Source organism: Terrapene carolina, unplaced genomic scaffold, assembly GCF_002925995.2.
Source record: "Terrapene carolina triunguis isolate 2854851 unplaced genomic scaffold, T_m_triunguis-2.0 Scaffold613, whole genome shotgun sequence".
Lineage (NCBI taxonomy): Eukaryota > Metazoa > Chordata > Testudines > Emydidae > Terrapene > Terrapene triunguis.
The window spans coordinates 251342-274227 of record NW_020664964.1 but is presented as its reverse complement, the minus strand read 5'-3'; the positions used below and the strand labels follow the sequence as shown (position 1 = coordinate 274227).

Genomic DNA, 22886 nt, shown 5'->3' with positions numbered 1-22886 from the left:
GGGGGGGGCGTCTCAGGGCGGGGGCTCGGGTACGGGGGAGGGCGCAAGGTTGAAGTTTCGCCTAGGGCGCGAAACATCCTTCCACCGGCCCTGATAAGACCAATTAAAAAACAAATAGTCAACTGTATTGTAATTTCACTACCATACCCGAAGGGAGTCAGTTAAAAGGAAGATAAAAGAACATTACAAGATCTATGTACAGAATAAACAAGTTAAAAGAAACTTCAAACAGAATAGAGGGATTTGGTGTGGCAAATGAAATTAAATCATTGAAATGCACCTTAACTATACTACTGCTGGAATATTTTTTCTTGTTATTGTAACGAGAAACACCAGTGATTGGTCTAACTCAGTGGTTCCCAAACTGGGTTTCATGAACCCCTGGGGGTTCACCAAATGTTACAGGTGGTTCTCAGGAAAAAATTCCCTAATGGCGGACAGAGCTCTCCATAGGGACCCGAGACAGCATGGGGCCAGCAGCCCGGAGCCTTGGGGACTTCCAAGAGCTAAGCAGATCAAAGCAAGCATATCTATCACACTGAGGAGATTTAAACTTCAAGACTCCCTTATAAGAAATGGAAAGGGAGGTGGATATTTTTTGCTGTTTTTAAAATTAAATAGGCTGCTAGAGTTGTTTTTAAATTATTATGAAGAACAAGTTTAAGCTTTGTTGTAACGTGCATTGTTTGCCTGGACTGCTCAAGACCTGAATGCTTGTGTAGGAGGAACTCGTTGAGTTGGCTTCTTAAATACCTTCATGCTGTTTCACATCTGATACTCCTTGATGAAACATAGGAGTCAGACGCACCAATATGGGGGGGCGACAAGGGTCATGTCCCGCCCCCGCGTCAGCACACCCCTCCGCAGGTCCCTCCCCTTTTTTTCCGGGGCCCCTGCAGGCCCTCCACTTTTCCGGTGGTGCCCCCCCAGACCCTAGGGTGCGTGGGGGCTTTTTTTCTACTGGCACCTCTGATAGGAGCCTTGTCTTATAACAGGCTTAATCAAAAGTGATATAGCTACACAAGTGAGATCTTGTAAGAGTTGCCGTTTTCATAATGTAATAAAAATACTGTAATGATAAATAATAATTAATAGTGTGTAATAAGCATGTCATAAAAACAAATTTTATATTTCCAAGATCACTGCTTTTATAATTTATGTTGAGGTAAGGGAGAAAATCCCTGGAAATATTCATTTTTAGGAAGGGGTTCATGAGACTTGACAGTTTAGTGAAAGGGGTTCGCGGGTTGTTAAAGTTTGGGAACCACTGGTCTAACTGAAAGAAATGATAGAAAAATAGCTACTATTTCTTTCTTCCTCATGTGTATTTGACGCTTTTTGTCTAGCCAATGTAATTATTTCCCTTTTAATAATCAGTTAGCTTATTAGTTTTCCCCTGTTGGTTGTGTGGGTCTATCACACAGCAGCAGGGGAGAGAAATATTTTAAAAAACAATAGGATAATGTGGTTGGAAAATGACAAACTTGCAGCTGTAGTATTTGAAACTCATTGGGTAGCAAGGTGACTGCATAAAGCTGGTGAAATTCTGTTGACTCATTCCAGCAAGTACAGTTTCTTAATTTCATCCTAGACTTAAAGGAGACAGGAGTGACTATCCACAGAGAGGGAAGTAGGACAATGGAGGTGCTGAAGAGAAGTCCTACTGACAGCCCAATTCCCAGAGAAAATGTAGTCTGTTGTATTATTCTTTTGAGATTACTAATAGAGTCAAATTCCAAGAAGGGGGTGTGTTCGGACACTAAGGCCTGGTCTACACTAGGAGTTTATCTCGAATTTAGCAGCGTTAAACTGAATTAACCCTGCACCCGTCCACACAACGAAGCCCTTTACTTCGATATAAAGGGCTCTTAATATCGATATCTGTACTCCTCCCCGACGAGGGGAGTAGCGCTGAAATCGACATTGCCATTGTGGCCGCAATTCGACGGTATTGGCCTCCGGGAGCTATCCCACAGTGCACCATTGTGACCTCTCTGGACAGCAATCTGAACTCGGATACACTGGCCAGGTAGACAGGAAAAGCCCCGCGAACTTTTGAATTACATTTCCTGTTTGCCCAGCATGCAGAGCACAGGTGACCATGCAGAGCTCATTAGCACAGGTAACCATGCAGTCCAAGAATCGAAAAAGAGCACCAGCATGGACCTTACGGGAGGTACTGGATCTGATTGCTATATGGGGAGAGGATTCAGTGCTAGCAGAACTACGTTCCAAAAGACGAAATGCCAAAACATTTGTAAAAAGCTCCAAGGGCATGATGGAGAGAGGCCACAATAGGGACTCACTACAGTGCCGCGTGAAAGTTAAGGAGCTCAGACAAGCCTATCAAAAAACAAAGGAGGCAAACGGTCGCTCCGGGTCAGAGCTGCAGACATGCTGCTTCTACGCTGAGCTGCATGCAATTCTAGGGGGGGCTGTCACCACTACCCCCCCTCTGACCGTGGATTCCGAGGCGGGAGTAATCTCAGCCACATCTGAGGATTTTGCGGACGGGGAAGAGGAGGAGGAAGTGGAGGAGGACAAGCTTGCGGAGAGAACACAGCACTCCGTTCTCCCCAACAGCCAGGATCTTTTTCTCAGCCTGAGTGAAGTACCCTCCCAACCCTTCCAAGGCAGTATCCAAGACCATGACCCCATGGAAGGGACCTCAGGTGAGTTTACCTTTTAAAATATAAAACATGGTTTAAAAGCAAGCGTTTTTTAATGATTAATTTGCCCTGAGGACTTGGGATGCATTCGCGGCCAGTACAGCTACTGGAAAAGTCTGTTAACGTGTCTGGGGATGGAGCGGAAATCCTCCAGGGGCATCTCCATGAAGCTCTCCTGGAGGTACTCCAAAAGCCTTTGCAGAAGGTTTCTGGGCAGTGCAGCCTTATTCTGTCCTCCATGGTAGGACACTTGACCACGCCATGCTAGTAGCAAGTAATCTGGTATCATTGCATGACAAAGCCTGGCAGTGTATGGTCCCGGTGTTTGCTGGCATTCAAGCAACATCCGTTCTTTATCTCGCTGTGTTATCCTCAGGAGAGTGATATTGTTCATGGTAACCTGGTTGAAATAGGGGAATTTAATTAAGGGGACAGAGATGGTCGTTCCTACAGGGCTGTTTGCCTGTGGCTGAAAAGAAATCCTTCCCTGCAGTTAGCCAAGCGGGGGGAGGGGAGGGCGGAAGGGGAATCTTCCCTGATACCAGCCACACGGTGGGGGGGAGGGATAAAGCGATCATCCCAGAGAATTGGATGGGGGGGGGTTAGTTTGGTTTCTGCTGCTGCATGTTAACAGGAAAACCGCAGCACTCAAGGGGCTTTGCTTGGTATGTGGGAAAGGAGGGCACTGCTTGTAGGAAAGCTGCAGAAGCCGAAAGACAATGGCTTACCATGGCCGCATGCAAGCCGAATTCTGTTGCCCGGACCTGCGTCTGTGCTCTCTAACACCAAAGCTGCAGGCACTCAATATTAAAAGATGCAAAATGCGACCTTGTACCGAAATCACATGTGCTATGTAATGTGAATAGTGTTGTTCACCGTGAAAGAGTATAAGCATTGTTCTGTAAAATGTATCTTTTTAAATACTTCTCTCCCTTTTTTCCCTCCCTCCCGCAGCTGCAAATTTTTCAAGCCTCCTCCTCCGTCCCGAAGGCTATCTCAGATAAGGCATCGAAAAAAGAGGATGCGAGACGAAATGTTCTCGGAAATCATGGAATCCACCCGCAATGAAAGAGCTCATCTGAATGAGTGGAAGGACACGGTATCAAAGTACAGGAAAGATGCCAGTGAACGTGAGACCATGAGGGACGCTCGAGATGAGAGGTGGCAGGCTGCAACGCTGGGGCTGCTGCGTGATCAAACGGACATGCTCCGGCGTCTGGTGGAGCTTCAGGAACGGCAGCAGGAGCACAGAGTGCTGCTGCAGCCACTGTATAACCTCCCTCCCCCCTCACCATGCTCCATAGCCTCCTCACCCAGACGTGTAAGAACGCGGGGTGGGAGGGGAGGCTCCGTGCACCCTCCCAATCCACCCCAGTGGACAGCCCAACCAAAAGGCTGTCATTACTTTGAACTTTTTTAGTGGCCTTTTCCTTCCCTCCTATCCTCCTCCCAAACCCCACCCGGGCTACCTTCTCAGTTCTCTCCCTCTTTTTATAATCAATTAATAAAGAATGCATGATTTTTAAATGATAGTGACTTTATTTCCTTTGAAAGCAAGCTGGGATCGAAGGGGGAGGGTGGGTTGCTTACAGAGAACGAGTCAATCAAGGGGGTAGGTTTTCATCAAGGAGAAACAAACAGAACGTTCACACGGTAGCCTCATGAAACTGGTTTTCAAAGCTTCTGTAATGTGCAGCGCTTCCTGGTGTGCTCTTCTAATCACCCTGGTGTCTGGCTGCGCGTAATCAGCGGCCAGGCGATTTGCCTAAGCCTCCCACCCCGCCATAAAGGTCTCCCCCTTACTCTCACAGAGATTGTGGAGCACACAGCAAGCAGCAATAACAATGGGGATATTGGTTTGGCTGAGGTCTGAGCGAGTCAGTAAAGATCGCCAGTGACCTTTTAAATGTCCAAATGCACATTCCACCACCATTCTGCACTTGCTCAGCCTGTAGTTGAACAGGTCCTGACTACTGTCCAGGCTGCCTGTGTATGGCTTCATGAGCCATGGCATTAAGGGGTAGGCTGGGTCCCCAAGGATAACTATTGGCATTTCAACATCCCCAACGGTTATTTTCTGGTCTGGGAAGTAAGTCCCTTGCTGCAGCCATTTAAACAGAGTAGTGTTCCTGAAGATGTGAGTGTCATGAACCCTTCCCGGCCATCCCACGTTGATGTTGGTGAAACGTCCCTTGTGATCCACCAGTGCTTGCAGCACCATTGAAAAGTACCCCTTGCGGTTTACATACTGGCTGCCCTGGTGCTCTGGTGCCAAGATAGGGATATGGGTTCCATCTATCGCCCCACCACAGTTAGGGAATCCCATTGCAGCAAAGCCATCCACTATGACCTGCACGTTTCCCAGAGTCACTACCTTTGGTAGCAGCAGCTCAGTGATTGCTTTGGCTACTTGCATCACAGCAGCCCCCGCAGTAGATCTGCCCACTCCAAATTGATTCCCGACTGACCGGTAGCTGTCTGGCGTTGCAAGCTTCCACAGGGCTATTGCCACTCGCGTCTCAACTGTGAGGGCTGCTTTCATCTTGGTATTCTGGCGCTTCAGGGCAGGGGAAAGCAAGTCACAAAGTTCCATGAAAGTGTCCTTACGCATGCGAAAGTTTCGCAGCCACTGGGAATCGTCCCACACCTGCAACACTATGCGGTCCCAGCAGTCTGTGCTTGTTTCCCGGGCCCAGAATCAGCGTTCCACGGCTATAACCTGCCCCATTAACAGCATGATCTCCAAAGTGCCGGGGCTTCCATGGAATTCCATGTCCATGTCCTCATCACTCTCGTCGCCGCGCTGCTGTAGCCTACTCCTCGTCGCCTGGTTTTGCAGGTTCTGGTTCAGCATAAACTGCACGATAATGCACGAGGTGTTTACAATGTTCATGACTGCTGTCTTGAGCTGAGCAGGCTCCATGCTTGCCGCGGTATGGCGTCTGCACTGTTCACCCAGGAAAAAGGCGCAAAATGGTTGCCTGCCATTGCTTTCCAGGAGGGAGGGGAGGATGTACCCAGAACCACCCGCGACAATGTTTTTGGCCCCATCAGGCATTGGGATCTCAACCCAGAATTCCAATGGGCGGAGGAGACTGTGGGAACTATGGGATAGCTACCCACAGTGCAATGCTCCAGAAATCGACACTAGCCCCGGTACATGGACGCACACCGTCGAATTAATGTGCTTAGTGTGGCCGCATACATTCGACTTTATACAATCTGTTTTCAAAAACCGGTTTCTGTAAAATCGGAATAATCCTGTAGTGTAGACATACCCTAAGACACCAACTCTGAGCACATGTGCAACACTGAGCGCTGGGGAGAGACTAGAGCTGGTTGGAATTTTTTTTGATAAGACATTTTTCTTCAGACAAGGCAGATTTGTCAAAACCAAAGCAGGAAAGGGTTGATTTCTATTAGTTTTCTCATTTCAAAAACTGTTGGAAAAAAGTTTCAAAATTGTCAAAATGTCTCTTTTCTACATTTTCAATATGAAAAGTTCTGTTTTTTCAGTTTGAAATGATTTTTTCATTTAGAATTTGACACTAGGTATAATAAAAATTAATTTGAAAAGGTTAAAATTGGAATGAAACATTTTGATTGACCCAAACTGAATTTTTTTTTTGATTGTCGGTTCATGACGTTTTTTTGAGATTTTGAATTTTCATCCTGGTATGGAACAGGAACATTTTTCAAAATTATTCCTGGAATGGGAAAACAGTTTCCTGCCACGCTCTGGTAGAGACTCAATACATTCACATTACTTTTAATATATATATATTTTTTAATTTACTAGATTTCCAGTGGACTGTGTCCTTTTAAAGATGGACATATTCCTAACATATTCCTACTTACGAAGACAACGGAAGGGAGCAGAAACACTGAAAAGATCTCCTGTATTCTGCCTGCCGCTAATTGGAAATGACATGCAGTGCTGAACAGGCACAGAAAGTAAATGTATGCATGCAACAGAAGATAGTGAGTCTCTCCTGACCCCAATCTATAGGTGTCCTTTATAGCTATATTCTCCATAAATCATCCCAAATGACTGAAGCCAGATCAGATTATGTCGTCTGTGGAGGAAGTGTACAGTTCACAATCAAAGGCAACTGAAGACAAAAGAATTAATACTGGGAGAATTTTTAAAAGTGGCATTAACTTAAAAACCACAAACATAGTCTATGAAAACTTTATACAAAGACACTATTTTGAAAATGTTCTGATCACCAAACCACATTTGAGAACACTACAATACAAAGGTGAAGTAGTGAGCTTAGTGCAGGATTTGTTCTAGTGAGAGTATGCTTTCCTAAGACTGAATTGTCAGGAGATGTCAACATTGGTTGGAGTTGAAAAGTGATTCGTGATCACAACAGATGGTAAACTTATCCGTGAGGGTTCCATCAAACTCTTAAGTGATTTCTGATGTTCCAAATCCCTTCCCCCACCACAATCCTAACCTAATAATCCTCCATTTGTGTTTAACCCCTAATTCTTCTTTTATTTTAAGTTTGTATTTAAATAAAAAACAGGAAGACAAATTTCTTGCACTCAGACTAAAGTTCAAACTAAACTACTTTTTTTCAAGATCAGAGTTTATTAAGTACTGATTACACAAAGTTTGAAAGGAGGAAATGGAATTATACTAACACTTTAAAAAAAATTACAGGAAACTGAGTAGGAAAAAGGTTTCCTGTGTTATTTCCTTATACCAAGTCTAGAACAGCACCAATGGGATGTTTTCTACTATATCATCCCAATTCATCTTGGAATGAAATTTGAACATATGTTAAATTAAGTTCTGATTCAGATTGTATTAGTAGACACCACCTGGAAATGTCTCCTTGTGCTGTACCACATATTTATTCATCTCTCTTCAAAATGGATTGCAGAAATCCTATTATTCATAGTCATTTTTCGAGTAATGCAATAATGCCTCTAATAATAAATTTCATGTGCTAGGAACCAAATCCTGGAGTCTTTACTCTGCCAAAAGACCCCTTGACTTCAGTCAGAGTATTGACTAAGGATTTCAGGACTGCGTCCAAAAGGCCTAATCCAACTCCCATTCAAGGTGATGGAAAGACTCATTGACTTCAGTGGGAGTTGGATCAGGCCCAAAGTAGTTATCCACAATAGTGTCTAATACTGTGATTTAGAGTTAAAAAACAGATTAAGGGTCTAATTTTTCAAACAGGGCCTCAATTTTTCAGGTCTATTTTGGTGCCTATACTTAAATTGTGCCAATATTTTTTGCACTGACAATGACCTACAGGCACAAATGCCGTTATAGCTAAATATCAAACAACCCAAAGGGCCCCACAAATCACCTTCTCAGATCTGAAACGGACAGCATTTGTACCCCGCCAATGCAATTAAACGCTGGAGTAAAATGTGCTACAAAACATGGAGGCTCAGTTTGAAAATCTGGCTCGAAATAATTATATATAAATAAGATTAAAGGACTAAAGTGGGACTAGGCTTATTTACATCAGTTGAAGGTTATGGAGGGGGTGCCACCTGTACCTGTTATTTCAGACCAAAGAGGTCTGAAAAAACCTTTGGTCTGAAATAACCTTTATTTGTTGATCTTCAGGACTTTGGGGGAGGGATCTATTGCTTAAGAAAATGTGGAGGAAGGGGTCTATTGCTTAAGAAAATGTCGAGGAAGGGGTATGTTATTGTCAGGCTGCATTAGTTATTGCCATCTATGGTTATTTGTGATTTTTAAATAATGGCTAAAGGTGCCTAGAGACTGATAGTTGCTAATTTTGTTTTATAAATATAAACAAATAAAGGTGGAATATGGTACTAATCAATATGAATGAAAGTGGCAGAATCGAGTCCTTACTATCTAATATGCAAAATTCAATCATTCATAATGGGTCTCTCCATCATTAGTGCAAATTACTGAGGTTCAACTGTATATTGCAAAACAATTTAAGGCTCGCTGAGACACACTAACAAGTTCCAAAATATCAAGCAGTATGAGATTGCCTCACTCTGAAGTCTGCTATTAGCCATGTGTACTGAAAGCAAATGCCTCCTGGGCTGCTCTCCTCGGGTGGTAGAATAAAGGTCTATAGAACGCCACCTGGTGTGGGCAGGATTATCCCCCACACGCTCCAATAGAACGGAGTGAGTTACAGAACCGATGTGTGCAAACGTGCTAACCCAAAGGGTATTGGAATCATTGGAATGTCAGATATTTTTTAAAGAGTTCCTGGATCACTCTAAAATATGCAGGGAAAAATAAGCCAAGGGATTCTGTTTTAATCAGTTGTGCCCATATATTCAGCCTTCTGGAGTATGATTCCAAACTACACCTGGAAGATCACTGCCTTTCTGCTCCCTCTAAATGGTATGGGCTTTTTTAGTGGGAATAGTAACCAAATCTGCCAGTGATGTCTTATTATTGGGCACAATGTAATAAGGAAGGAAACGATAACACTGGCCTGGAAACGGCTAACTTCCACCTTCTGAGGCAGAAGGGACACAGTGGATGGGGTATGTCACAGCAATGGGCAAACTGACAATGTCATTAAATAATAAATACCAAGACTGTGTGGTGACCGGGCAGTCTTAGAGCAACAACATGAGTTAAAAGGACTTAAAACTGTTAAACTGCACTGACTTAGAAAACTTTTTGGAAGTTGAAAGTTAAACCTCATTACAGGATGCAAGCCACTTGGGTTGCAAAGCTAAGAGAATAGGGAAGGTCATACAAATGGGCTACACAAGAAAAAAAAACACCAAGCCTTCTTAATAAAATGGACTTTAACTTTAGTCAGAAGGGGTTTGTTTTCTCTTTTCTTCTGGGGAATGTAGAAAGGAGGGGAGACAGGATAATAGGTGGAGCTAAGAGTAAAAACATTGGGAGAAGGAAACAACTCAAATACCCTGCAGAGGGTAAAAAGTAGCATGGGTGAAAAGAAGAGATTATGACAAACACAATTACTGGTAAGTAATTGTCTCTTTCCCGTGCCTACACACTATAAATTCACCCTGAAATCCTACACAAGGCCTGATCCTGAGAAATACTGAGCATCTACAACTCCCTTTTGAATTTAATGGGAATTGTAGCCTCTCAGCACCTCTAAGGATCAGGCTCACAGTATGTATATTTAAGAAGAAAGTGGAAGAACCTCAAACAGTAATTTGTAGAGCTTTGGCCATGTCAGCCTCTGCTAATGAAGGAGCCTTCCCCACATTGTCTAACAAGAGAATTAAAAGCCCATTAGACCCTCTGGGCTAGTTGACCTTCCTCTTTAAAATACACTTCTGTGAGTCATTCCATCATTGATCCATCACTTAACAGAATAGTCTATTTAGAAAGCATGATAAATATCTTTTTAAAATACTACTTGAAATGTAGACCTTCAGTGTATAATATATCTTTAAACTGTACCGTGTATGTTTGAGTTAGCTCGGAAGCATCTCAAGGCAGGGACCAGACCTTTCTATATGTGTACCACACCAAGTACACAACTGGTACTCAAAATAAAATAATCAGGCTTATATGAATCCAGGAACCAACCATGAGAGTTTGTACAGTGGAAGGTGTTTGCATGACAAGGAAAGTGTAAGGACTTCTTGACATGCCGAGAGGATCTTACAACAGCAGATAAAATGGCTTCATTCACGTGACTGTCCATAATAAACAGTAGCTTTTCCCGCAGAGCACCAATGAAGGAGACTACTTAGTTAAAACTCCTTTGTCCACTACAGCTAATAACGTGAATTTGGGTCAACAACAAAACCCACAATTCATTGTATCCCAACCATACTGAAAGAGCATCTAAGCTAAAATCAGTCCCCAGAGGAATTCCACACATGTTCCCAACAGATCATTAATGCCTTGAGCAAAGTTAGTCTCAGCAGTTGGAGTGTGTCTGAAGTCAGACAGAAATATATTATATATATCAGTACTCTCTAAGTGTTCCTGTAGCGATATGGCTGCCATTCAAGACCTGTAACAGTTACATCTTACATGTATATGGCACTTATCACCTTAAAAATCCCAAACACAAATTAAATACAGTGGGAACCCTTAAAAATTAGACACTTACTGCTTTTGCTATTATTTATATTGACTGTATTCCTTATACATTTAGAATGGGGAACTACTGCAAATAACATTTACTTATAATCAAATGGCAGGTTTTTTTAAGGGCACTATGTGTATACAGGCATTGCTTCACCTATCTGTGAAATGTAGCCATCTCTGGGGCAGACCTTAGAGGCTATTTAACAATGCATAGCAGCGCTACTTTTAAAGAAGATTAGTGGGCTTGATTCTCAGTTACAGTAAGGCCGCTTTATGCCACTATGGCAACAGAGGATTTTTAAGGAGATGAAAATAGTTCTGGAAGAACAACATGTTCAGAGATCTTCCCTGATAATGCAGAGCTGGTGTAAGGGTGCTGCACCAGCCCTACACCTAGCCTTTGTCAGAGGCAGAGTGGAGGTCTATCCGGCGTGTACTGTGGCTATTCTCTGCTTTCTAGTGCCTACAGTGTCACATGACCAGGAGATGGGCAGTTGTCCCTAGTGGTTGTAGCAGGAGTCAAGCCTAATGGTTCAAACAAGCATCAGGCCTAGTGGTTAGAACAGGAGTTGGTAGTCAGGAATTGGAGCCCAGGGATTCAGAGGCCAGGTGCTAAAGCCCAGGGTCAGAGCCGTTGTCAGAGGTCAGGAATTGGAACCAAGGATCAGAATTGGGCTACCTGGAGTGAGGCAATGCAGGGGCAGGGCTGGGAACAAGGCAGGAGCTATCACAGCCACAGGCACATGCTTTGAGCAGCCAGTGAACTGCTGCTGCTGGCCTTAAGAGTCTGTCTGCTGTCTCTTCCAACCAATCAGGCAGCCTATAACGGGCCAGTTGCACTTGTTAGGTTGCCTGAAGACTGGCTCTACAGGGCCTGCTCCCAGAGTGACTCTGCTGCAGGCCCTGACTCCTGACACGTGGGAAGCCATGGAAAGCTGTTTAAATTAGAGTAGCTCTTAGGCTGCTCTAACTCACAACAGAGATCAAGCAAGTCCCTGCATAGTCTCTCAGGTGTGAACACAGGTAGCTAAAATCAATCTCCACCACCATCCCATGCCTGCTGTCAGTGAGAATCAGGCCCTCATATTTAATTGAAACTACCGGGAAATTTAGTTGGAATTTGACTAAGACTCCATAGCTGATGCAGTTTTTGCAAGAATAAAGGTAACTGGATCTTTCGTGTCCACAAGAGTTCTGGACCTTGATTTTGCATCCCATTCAAAAGCGGACACTTCAAGTAATATAAAGTCTAACACAATGCAGGGCCATTTGTTCAATACTGGCTCAGGCTAAATAACCTTTAATAAATCACCAATATCACTAAGTTGCATGTGTTATCTCAGAACCAGAAATGATAGCATTTATCACTCACTTCTAGTAGAAGTCCACCTTCTGGTATGGCAGTCTCACTGGATAGATGGTCTTTTATTGTGTGACCAACTTGCTTCCTAAAGTGCTTTTCTTGAATGGCTGTTGAAAAAAGTAATTAACAATATATAAATATTACTGACGAGGGCTTTTAGATACTGAAAACGTACTGTTGGTCCTAGAGAGAGAAACACATATTTCACAACTCAGATGTTTTTATATAAAGTCCTTTCCTTGCTTGTCATTATACCTATCACGTTATTTTTACTGGTTATGTTTTTTCCATTATTATACTCTACATATAAAAAACAACAACAAAACCATAGGAAAGCAGCAGAGAAGACAATTGACGTGTTGCCATGCTGCTTTTGTTTACAAAAGAATACATGTTATGAAAATTCTAACTAATGGCAACACTGTTCAGAAGATTGTCAGAGTGGATACAGGATATGAATGAGTTTTCTTATTTTCTATTTTGACCTCTTGTTTGGCATGAAATGATCTTGGCCTCTCACTTCTATAAATTTGAGATTAGTTCTAAGACTCAAGTGTATATTCTTGAAATGCCTTTTTTTCAAATGTGAAGTCAAAGTTTGTTTTTTTAGCATGGAAAGCATGAAAACTTTGGATTAAAATTGCAAAATTTTCTCTGGTAATACCAAGAGTCCTGACGGAAACAAAGGCAGATTACTTTGGCTGACTGCTTTTCCTATGTATGGGCTGTAAATATTGGTTCTGAAATATCTTTAGATAATCATATTTAACTCTCTTCCGGAATAAATATGAAGTTGAATCCCTGAAAGAGTGATGATTTCAGATCCACTCTCATTTTTGAGGATAATGAAAGAATCACCCAGAAGACAGAGTTGATTATACACATCATCTGCTAGGTGAGTATCTGGATCATTGAGGGAGTATGGAGTGTGAAGCAAACCTTGTGATTCTGTCAATAATGAAGCTAAAGATTCAGCTTCATTATTACTGCTGGGCTTTTAGTTATTTGACCTGGATCATCTTGAAACAGTTATGATGGCTAATTGAGATGAGACATTCACTACTGTTCAAATATACCAATCTAACATATTCGATCTATAGAAATACAGTTCTTACTTGGTTTTGCTCTGTTGATATGAAGGGACAGTGAGACGGGTCTGCCATTAAGTGGACCCAGGGAAGTTGGTACATACAGGCTACTCCAAACGTAATCCCATAGGTGCTGGAACTAGGGGTACTGGGGGTGCTGCTGCATCCTCTGACTTGAAGAGGTTTCCATTATATACAGGGTTTACAGTTTGGTTCAATGACTCTCAGGACCCCCACTGTACAAATTGTTCCAGCACCCCTGCATCAGCCTGGAGTAACAGCCACAGGTTAATAACCCCAAAATAGGGATGAAACAATCTGAAATAATTCATTCCACATAGGAATATATATATAAAAAAGTCTGGAATGTTACTTGGCTCTTTGCTAAATGTAGTGATGACAACTGGATGCAATTTTTGAATAAGAGCCCAGAGTAAAAACTGAATAAAAATGTTCATGGATTTAACAGTATTAGTTGAAAATGACAAAGGGCGTGGTCCAAAGTCTATTGGAGTGATTTCTCCTTATTTCATAGGCTTTAGATCAGGTTCTTATTAACTTGAGATTCTATAAAGAGTCAAGAGACACGTTATCTTTTCAGATCACATGATGGCAACACAGATACCACAGTTCTGGAAGTTACTCAATAAATTTGAATTGGTTTTTAGTTCAGATAGTGAATATTTACTGCTAGTGATACTGTGGACTCATATTTCCTAAATTGTAATCTCAAGTATAGATAATAAATTCCTCACCTGAGTTGTGGAAAACACACTAGGATATCCCAAAACTACATGAAACAGGACTAAGGGTGGGTTTCCATGCAAATTTTTCCAGCCACCATGATTTCATGTTTTCAACCCTGCAAGCCATTCTGCAAAATGGATGTGAAACTTCTGTGGAAAGGTGCACATTTTTAGGGGATGGGTTTTGTAGTCTGTCTTGGTTTAAATGTGAGGTTTATTGGGAAAGGTCACATGATGTATCTTTTGCATGACCCTGCTCAACTGAGCTTGCTCCTAGGATTAGTAAGGTCAGTCGTAATGCCATTTGCAGCTGGGTATTACAGAGAGGGTGTAACTGCAATTTCTGAAAGCAGAGCCCCCATCCTATTGCTCCCCTAACCCCCAAAAGTACATTTTCATAATTCTCTACACAGAGGCTCATTATCTTTGTGTAGGTTAAAGGACAGACAGGGAGTGGCAAGAGGAAATTAAGATTTATTTTTATGAGTTCTTTTGGCTTTGTCAAACATTCCAGTGGGGCTAACTCCATCTTTAAGAGGAAAGCATTATTTTATTTTATTTCATCGAGCAGGCTAGGGTTCCCTGCCTGTTTGTTAGCCTTCAGGCTGACACAAACATAGCAGCAGAGGCACAAGAGATGGTTGTTCCACAGTCCATCTAGTACTAATTCCATTTCCAAATAGGAAGTATTATACTGTACTGTCATTTCACCTACTAGACGTTCCTGTATGTTCAGACACACCCCACTGTTTCATAACACATTGTACACATTGCCCCAAAATGTGAACAGACCCATAGCAGAAGGCAAGGCAGCCCTCCTTGTGCCAAGAAGCAGAATGCGTTTCTCAGAAGCAGAAAAATTGTAACCTGTGCCTGGATCAGCATCGCTTCCTCATCACTATATACTCCCCCTGAGGGTTGAAGACATTGCATTAAAATTAAATATGAATATAAAATTTTTAAGTGGAACCAACCCATCAAGGAAGCAGGGATCAGTCACTAATGCACAAAGAGCTCAGAAGAGAGGCTGATGTTGCTGAGAGTGTGTCATTGATGAAGGCAGCAAACATGGAGACTCAGTGAGGAAGAGCAGGACATATTACAGAGTGTAGAGGAGAAACTGAAAAATATTACCCCATTGGGGGTAACAGGTAAACACAAGCAACAATTAACCTCTGTTTTAGAGTCCTGCTGATGCCCTATCACTGACTAGAGACAGGCAATTTTTTTGGACAAACTTTTCATCGAAAAATGCATTTTGGGGGGTCTGAAAGTATTTACCCAAACTGGGTCAATTTGATGAATACTTTCAGTTGAGAACATTTTTTCAAAAAAGAGTCAAAATATTTTGTTTTGACCATTTTGAAACATTTTGTTTTGACTTTCATTAGAAACAGTATTTTGGTTTCAAATTTGGCCCCAGAGTAAAACAAACAAACAAAAAACCACACAACAAAGAAGGGTGAAAACACCTGAAACAGCCAAATCAAAATGAAAAAAAATGGTTTTATTGACTTGAAACTGATCGGAAAAAAATAATAATTTTGTTTCAATTCAACTTGAAATGTTTGGGTGGATTCAGTTGAGATTTTTCAATTTGATTAACATTTTTCCTAAAAAATTGTTTCTGTTCATATCAAAGCAGAGGATATTTATTTTTCAGTTAAGCCTCTGAACCAAAAAACCCATTACTAACTCAGCTCTCCCAGTGACTGAGTAGTAAGAATTAAACAGGAGTCACTAGAAAGAAAGCAGCAAGTGATCCTGATTGGTGATTTGATAGTGAGGAATCTTGTTCTGAGACACGTGTGGCCAAATTTGAAAATTAAATAGAATGCTGCCTCCATGGGTACAGGACACATGATATAACAAAAAGGATAAAAGAGAGCTTGAAGAATGCCAGGGAAAAATCCTCTAGATGTCATGCATGTGGGAAAAGATGGAGGTATAAGCTGTGTCAAGAGGTGGGGTTTGAATTTATGGAGCCTGGAAAAGCCTTCCATGAAGAGACACAACTGTTTGGATTATACTGTCTCCAATTAAGGGCAGGGGACTAACCTGCCAGGTTCAAAATTAGCAAAGTTGGTTAGGTAGGAATGGACAGAGGGGGGAGCTTTTGCTTAACACAAATTATCTGTTACATATTTCCAACATACAAAATAAAACAGAAGATGGAGCTGTTCTGCAAAAGAAGATGAAAAATAAGAAAAGCTATGTTGATATACAAGAGTGACAAACACATGAAGCATGGGCAACAAATGTGAGAGGATCACAAATTCTAGCAAGCCTGGTGAAATCAGAGGAAGTATCAAAACCCACAACTCTGTAAAGGCTGGAAACTACTAAAAAACACTGTAATTGAAGAACATAAGAATGGCCATACTGGGTCAGACCAATGGTCCATCTAGCCCAGTATTCTCTCTCTGACAGTGGCCAATGCCAGATGCTTCAGAGGGAATGAACAGAACAGGGCAGTTATCAAGTGATCCATCCCCTGTTGTCCATTCCCAGCTTCTGACAGTTAAGAGGCTGAGGACACCCAGAGCATGTGGTTGGATCCCTGATCATCTTGACTAATAGCCATTGATGGCCCTATCCTCCGAGAACTTATATAGTTCTTTTCTGAACCCAGTTAGAGTTTGGGCCTTCACAACATCCCCTGGCAATGAGTTCCACAGGTTGACTGTGCATTTCATGAAGAAGTACTTTGTTATGTTTGCTTTAAAACTGCAGCCTATTAATTTCATTGGGTGACACATGGTTCTTATGTGAAAGGGTAAATAACCCTTCCTGATTCAGTTTCTCCACACCATTCATGATTTTATAGACCTCTATCATATCCCACCATAGTCATCTCTTTTCCAAGCTGAAAAGTTCATCTTTTTAGTCTCTCTTCGTATGGAGTCTGTTCCATACCCCTAATCATTTTGGTTGCCCTCCTCTGCACCTTTTCCAATTCTAATATATCTTTTTTGAGATGGTGTGACCAGAACTGCACATACTATTCAAGGTGTGGGTGTATCGTGGATTGATATAGTGACATTATGATATTTTCTGTCTTATTATCTATCCCTTTCCTAATGGTTCCTAACATTCTGTTACCTTTTTAGACTCCCACTGCACATTGAGCAGATGTTTTCAGAGAACTATTCACAATGACTCCAAGATCTCTTTCTTGAGTTGTAATAGCTTATTTATACCCCATCATTTTATATGTATGGTTGGGATTATGTTTTCCAATGTGAATTACTTTGCATTTATCAACATTGAATTTCATCTGCCATTTTGTTGCCCAGTCTCCCAGTTTTGTGAGATCCGTTTGTAACTCTTCGCAGTCTGCTTTGTACTTAACTATCTTGAGTAATTTTTATCATATGCAAACTTTACTACCTCACTGTTTACGCCTTTTTCCAGATCATTGATGAGCAGCACTCGTCCCACTACAGATCCCACAGATCTCTGGGGGACCTGCTATTTACCTCGCTCCATTTTGAAAACTGACCATTAATTCTTATGCTTTATTGCCTGGCTTACTGATCTGTAACTTTGCTTAAGAGCCTTTGGTGAGGGACCATGTCAAAGGCTTTCTGAAAGTCCAAATACACTGAGTCCACTGGATCCCCGTTGTCCACATGCTTGTTGACCCCTTCAAAGAATTCTGAGAGATTGGTGAGGCATGATTTCCCTTTACATAAGCCGCCTTGACTCTTCCCCAACAAATTGTGTTCATCTATGTGTCTGATAACTTTGTTCTTTACTATAGGTTCAACCAATTTAGCTGGTACTGAAGTGAGGCTTACCAGCCTGTAATTGCCAAGATCTCCTCTGGAGCCTTTTTAAAAAATTGGCATCACATTAGCTAACCAGTCATCTGGTACAGAAGCTCATTTAAATGATAGTTGACATACCACCATTAGTAGTTATGCAATTTCCTATTTGAGTTCCTTCAGAACTCTTGGGTGAATACCATCTGGTCCTGGTGACTTATTACTGTTTAATTTAAGGTTTCAGAGTAGCAGCCGTGTTAGTCTGTATCCGCAAAAAGAACAGGAGTACTTGTGGCACCTTAGAGACTAACATATATGCATCCGAAGAAGTGGGTTGTAGCCCACGAAAGCTTATGCTCTAATAAATTTGTTAGTCTCTAAGGTGCCACAAGTACTCCTGTTCTTTTTGTTTAATTTAATCAATTTGTTCCAAAACCTCCTCTATGGACACCTCAATCTGGTCCAATTCCTCAGATTTGTCACCTAAAAAGAATGGCTCAGGTGTGGGAATCTCCCTCACATCCTCTGCAGTGAAGACTGATGCAAAGAATTCATTTAGCTTCTCTACAATGGCCTTATCTTCCTTGAGTGCTCCTTTAGTACCTCAATTGTCCAGTGGCCCTACTGATTGTTTGGTAGGCTTCTTGCTTCTGATGTACTTCAATAAATCTTTGCTGTTAGTTTTTGTGTTTTTTATTAGTCGCTCTTAAATTTCTTTTTTGACTTGCCTAATTATACTTTTACACTTGACTTGCAGAGTTTATGCTCCTTTCTATACAGACTATAATTTCTCTGAAAAAGAAGAAAACAATTAACAAGAAGTGTCCAATGTGATTTCATGAAGGACTGTTCAGATAGGAGGATGGAGAACCAGTTCCTGGTCTGGAAATGCAAAAAGGGGAGGAAACCAAAGAAGAATACAAAGTTAAGACTGATAGCTGGAGTAGCTAACTGATGATGAATGCACAAAAATGCAGAGGATGATGGTTTTGGATTAGTTGAATGTTTTATGTAATGAGACACAAGGGTTTAGTTTTAATGGTCTCCTCTTTAAGCACAAGTTACCAACCTCTGTCAGGGGAATAAGTGGATTGGAGGGATATGAATAATGAAATTGCTCTAAATCAGTTAGAAAATGTACAGTTAGAGGCAGAGAGAGTAAATTCATCCACCCAATCTTCCTCCTCTACAAAAGTATCACATTCTGGCACTAGCATTGCTTATTTATAGACCTCTAAACCTCTTGATTTGAAAAATCAAATCTAGAAGACCTTGAACATGTTAAAGGGGAGAAAAGCACTCTGACATCTTTAATTCCAAATTCTTGAGACATTTACTAAAAATTGTCCTCATTAATCATTTTCTTTTGTCTCTCACCCCAGAGATCACATATTTGGTGTAAGTTACTATTTTATTTGCATTTATATAAACCTCAGAGCTCTTGTTAAAATATGATTTTAGACCAATGGGATTACCCTCTCCAAATCAACTCTCCAAATCCTCTCATGGATCAGCCTTAACTCCACCCGCTCAAGTTATAGTAGTGACACAGTTTAATCCATCCCAAGAGTAGTGGGGAGACCATCTCTCTCCTGGACTGCTGCAACAGCCGTGCTGCCCCTTACGCTGGGCAGATCATAATTTCATTTCAAATACAGTTGATCAAAAAAGAAACTGAAAATACCAAGCCTGATTAAACTATACATTCTTTTGCACTCTTGAACATCGTCTCTTTTCTATACATATTAATTTCTCTTTAGAGCCAAGAATAGCTGGTCATGTGTACCCTACTGAATGCATGAAATTGTCTTAAACTGAGCTATAGCCATGAATCTAACGGGACTATTCCTCTCTCTACTGATGTGGAGCACACATTAACACTAAGGACTAGACTCCATAGACTGTACATTAAAAATCATGTTACATACAACATGAAGAAGAGTTATTAAACTACTAAACAATCAAGAACAGCATCTTTTCATTCTGAAATGCCACAGCTCACAGTTTGCATGACTGTTTCAGGAAAGAAATCACCAGCAAAATCCGTTCTCAGACAGCCTGATGTTTGGAGTCCGGTACTGTAGCAGGGCCCACCAGACTGCCAGATGAAATTATGCTAGCAATAATACAAAGCTTTCCTTCCCTACTTAGTGGTTTTCTTAGTCTGCTTCTTCTTAAGAGACTCTTTGAAATGTGTCTGCCCTTTGAAGTTTAAGTGCAGCATGGCATTTATTTAAGGTACCAAACTCAGTAAACTGAACTACTTTCTTTTCCTTCAAAATCTCTTCCCCTCTTTCTTTCAAAATTATTTGCCTCATTCTTACTGAGAGCTTAATGTGTTTCCCATGTACATGAGGTATCAAAGACATGCCATCTTCTGACAGTTACATTCTCCTCTAGCTATTTTACTGTATATTTTTTTCTCACAGCTTTGCATGATTAGAGCTCACAGATATCTTCACGGCATGTGGGCGGGAGCTGGGCACAGAGCCACTTACCAAGTCGAAACTCCACCCTTTGCTCCCCTTCCTTCCCCAGTTGAGGAATTCCTTTTGAGAAAAACACCAGGGGGAGACCAGGCCTTTTGGTAAAAACAGACTGCTGACTAACCAGAGCCTCACTGTCACGCAATCTAACCAGCTGTCAATCTTTCCTTGCATCTGACAGTGGCCTGGCTCTTGTTCAAACCATTGCGTGCAAGCAGACAAGCCACATTACCCTATGAAGTATTTCATAATAACAACAGCTGTTAAATATTGATGACTCCTGGCAAGCTCTGAATGCTTTTGGTGAAGGTTAAGCCTTCATGTAATGGAACCTAATTCCTCATTATATATTGTATCAGATATCTGGAAATTGCCTAAAAAAAGAAATGTAGCTTAAAGTAAAGAATCAGAAAATAACTCCCATTCCTTAGGGAGAGGGGGAAAACTGGCAAGTTAAAAGGTGAAGAATATTTCTGTCAAGTAAATTCCTTTTTACAAATAGAAGGGAAAAGGCTACAGGAAAAACGATCAAAACAATTGGTTTAGTTATATTCCACTGGGTTGTTTTTTTGTTTTTTTTTTATAAATAAGTTCTGATGAAGAAAGCTTTGTAAAATAGCTGTCTGATTTGTCTTGTATATTTACACAGAACACTTTAGAATGCATGAAACTGTTCATATATTAAACACAAGTGGCAAAGTACCCATTTCTGCACCCCTTCTAGTACCCTCAATCCTGAGGGAACTGGCTAGTGCTGGGTTTCATGGAGGGCAGTGAGGATGCTAATGTGAATGGTCAGAGAGGGCTTCCAGCACTGGGGAGGTAGAAAGGGGCTAGTTTCTTGTCTTGAGCAAGTCTTGACCTCCCCCAAGCCCCAGCAGAAATCTTTCATGTTCTTCAGCTTGACCTCCTAAAACAACTCGCTCTGCTAACTAGTCTCACTTGACCTGACTCTTGACCGATCAGAAAGGGAGTCAAGTCAGGCGGAAGAACATGGCAGTTGAACTTGCGCCTTTGGGAGGGAAATGGCATGAAGCTAGAATGGGTAACACTGAGGATTCAGGCTAAAGGCAGAGGTCAGTGTGTGAGGCAAATGAGGGAACCTCACCCAAGGAAGGAAAGCAAGTTGGGGCTCTATTAGGGGAGCATTATGGGAGGAATTTTTGTCTCTCTTTTGTGAGGATGTAAGAATGTGGGAGAGGGTGAAGAGGGGGGAGGATTGCAATTAGAAGAGGTAAGCTAAGAAACTGTAAACAACAATATATTTATTTTTAGTTTTATTGCAACTCATTGAGGAGAAGCACTGTGAAGTTTAAGAGAATTCATGGCGAAGATTACTCCACCCACCTCCCTGTCCCTATTGCTCACAATCTGGGACTCATACCAAGCAATGTAGTCTTGCATTAATATATTTAAAACCCAGTGAGCATAACAAAGAACTACTTATTATTTATACTTTATTAAAAGCAATATTTTCTAAAGAAAGTGAACTTCTGTCTGTGAAAATCAAGATACAGCTTTTTTGCTAAATGCACTAGAAATTTTGAACTAAACTGTTTCAACAAATGAATCATAAGCTCAATGTGGTGCAAAAGAAACGTAAATATGGTAGTCATGTTAGATTCACTATAACTATGGTAGAGGAGGCACTTTAATTTCATATGGAATTTCTTATAGACTTTTGAAAGAGTTACTCTTGAAGCTGTCAGTCCAGAGGTGACTTATGTAGTATTTAGGAAGTGTGTTTAAAATTATGTTTGTCTATTTTTGAGAACTCAGGTTGAAAAATTATGATTTTTATTGAAGTTTTTCAGATGTTTTACTCTATTTCCCTCTCCCCCATCCCAATTTTGTACACTGGAACACAGTTTAAACCAGTTAGGACGATCCCTTTCACCTGCTAATCCATTTTAACCTTGACTGCCCTGAGTCTTCCTCATCAGCTGGTCAGCCATCCCACTCCCTGTTTGTCTGAATGTGAGATCATCAGATTACGTATTCATTTTATAGTTGCACATTCAGATTGAGATCTGGAGGCACCTGTGGTTTAGCTGATAGGTAATCAGAGCTGCTGAGCATTTCCCATTCCTCCCGCATGTCCTTGCCATTAAGATGGCACTGGAAGTTACCCAGCAGGGCTCGATGTCTATTCTGCTGGGCTGTTGTGCATCTTTTCACATGCACAGCAGTTTAAAAAATGTATAGAGGAAATAGTCAAACTAATCCTTCTCTATTAACTCTGAATTCTCAGCATTTTCTCTAGAGTCACAGAATTTAGTCCATTCTCTTTCAGTGTGGCTCAAAATATTTCATTGTTCCTAAGCCATATCTTCTTTATTGAGCCCTGACCCCTAACAAGAATACCACAAGCATGCAGACCCTTTTACCCATACAGAGCTCCTCTGAACTCAGTAGGCTCTGCACTGGCACAAGGATCCACATGCACTGTTCTCATTGCAACATCAGGACCTTGTTCACTCAATTTCTGGGGATGACAAGAAAGACAGAGGAACTAGAACAGGGGTCGGCAACCTCTGGCACGCAGCTCACCAGGGTAAGCACCCTGGTGGGCCAGGCCAGTTTATTTACTTGCTGACACGGCAGGTTCGGCCGATCGCGGCCCTCACTGGCCGCGGTTCACCGCCCCCACTGGCCGCGGTTCGCTGCCCCAGGCCAATAGGGGCGGCGGGAAGCCGCAGCCAGCACATCCCTCGCCC

The 22886-nt window shown here is 41.7% G+C and overlaps 1 protein-coding gene across 1 annotated transcript in view; it reads right to left on the bottom strand.

The window, feature by feature from the left end:
• Window positions 1–22886, bottom strand: part of AHRR (aryl-hydrocarbon receptor repressor) — a 111906-nt gene that overhangs the window by 34484 nt on the left and 54536 nt on the right. The window contains exon 3 of the mRNA XM_024201609.2: window positions 12092–12189. Coding sequence (XP_024057377.2) covers window positions 12092–12189 — 98 coding nt within the window. The remainder of the gene's footprint in view (window positions 1–12091; window positions 12190–22886) is intronic.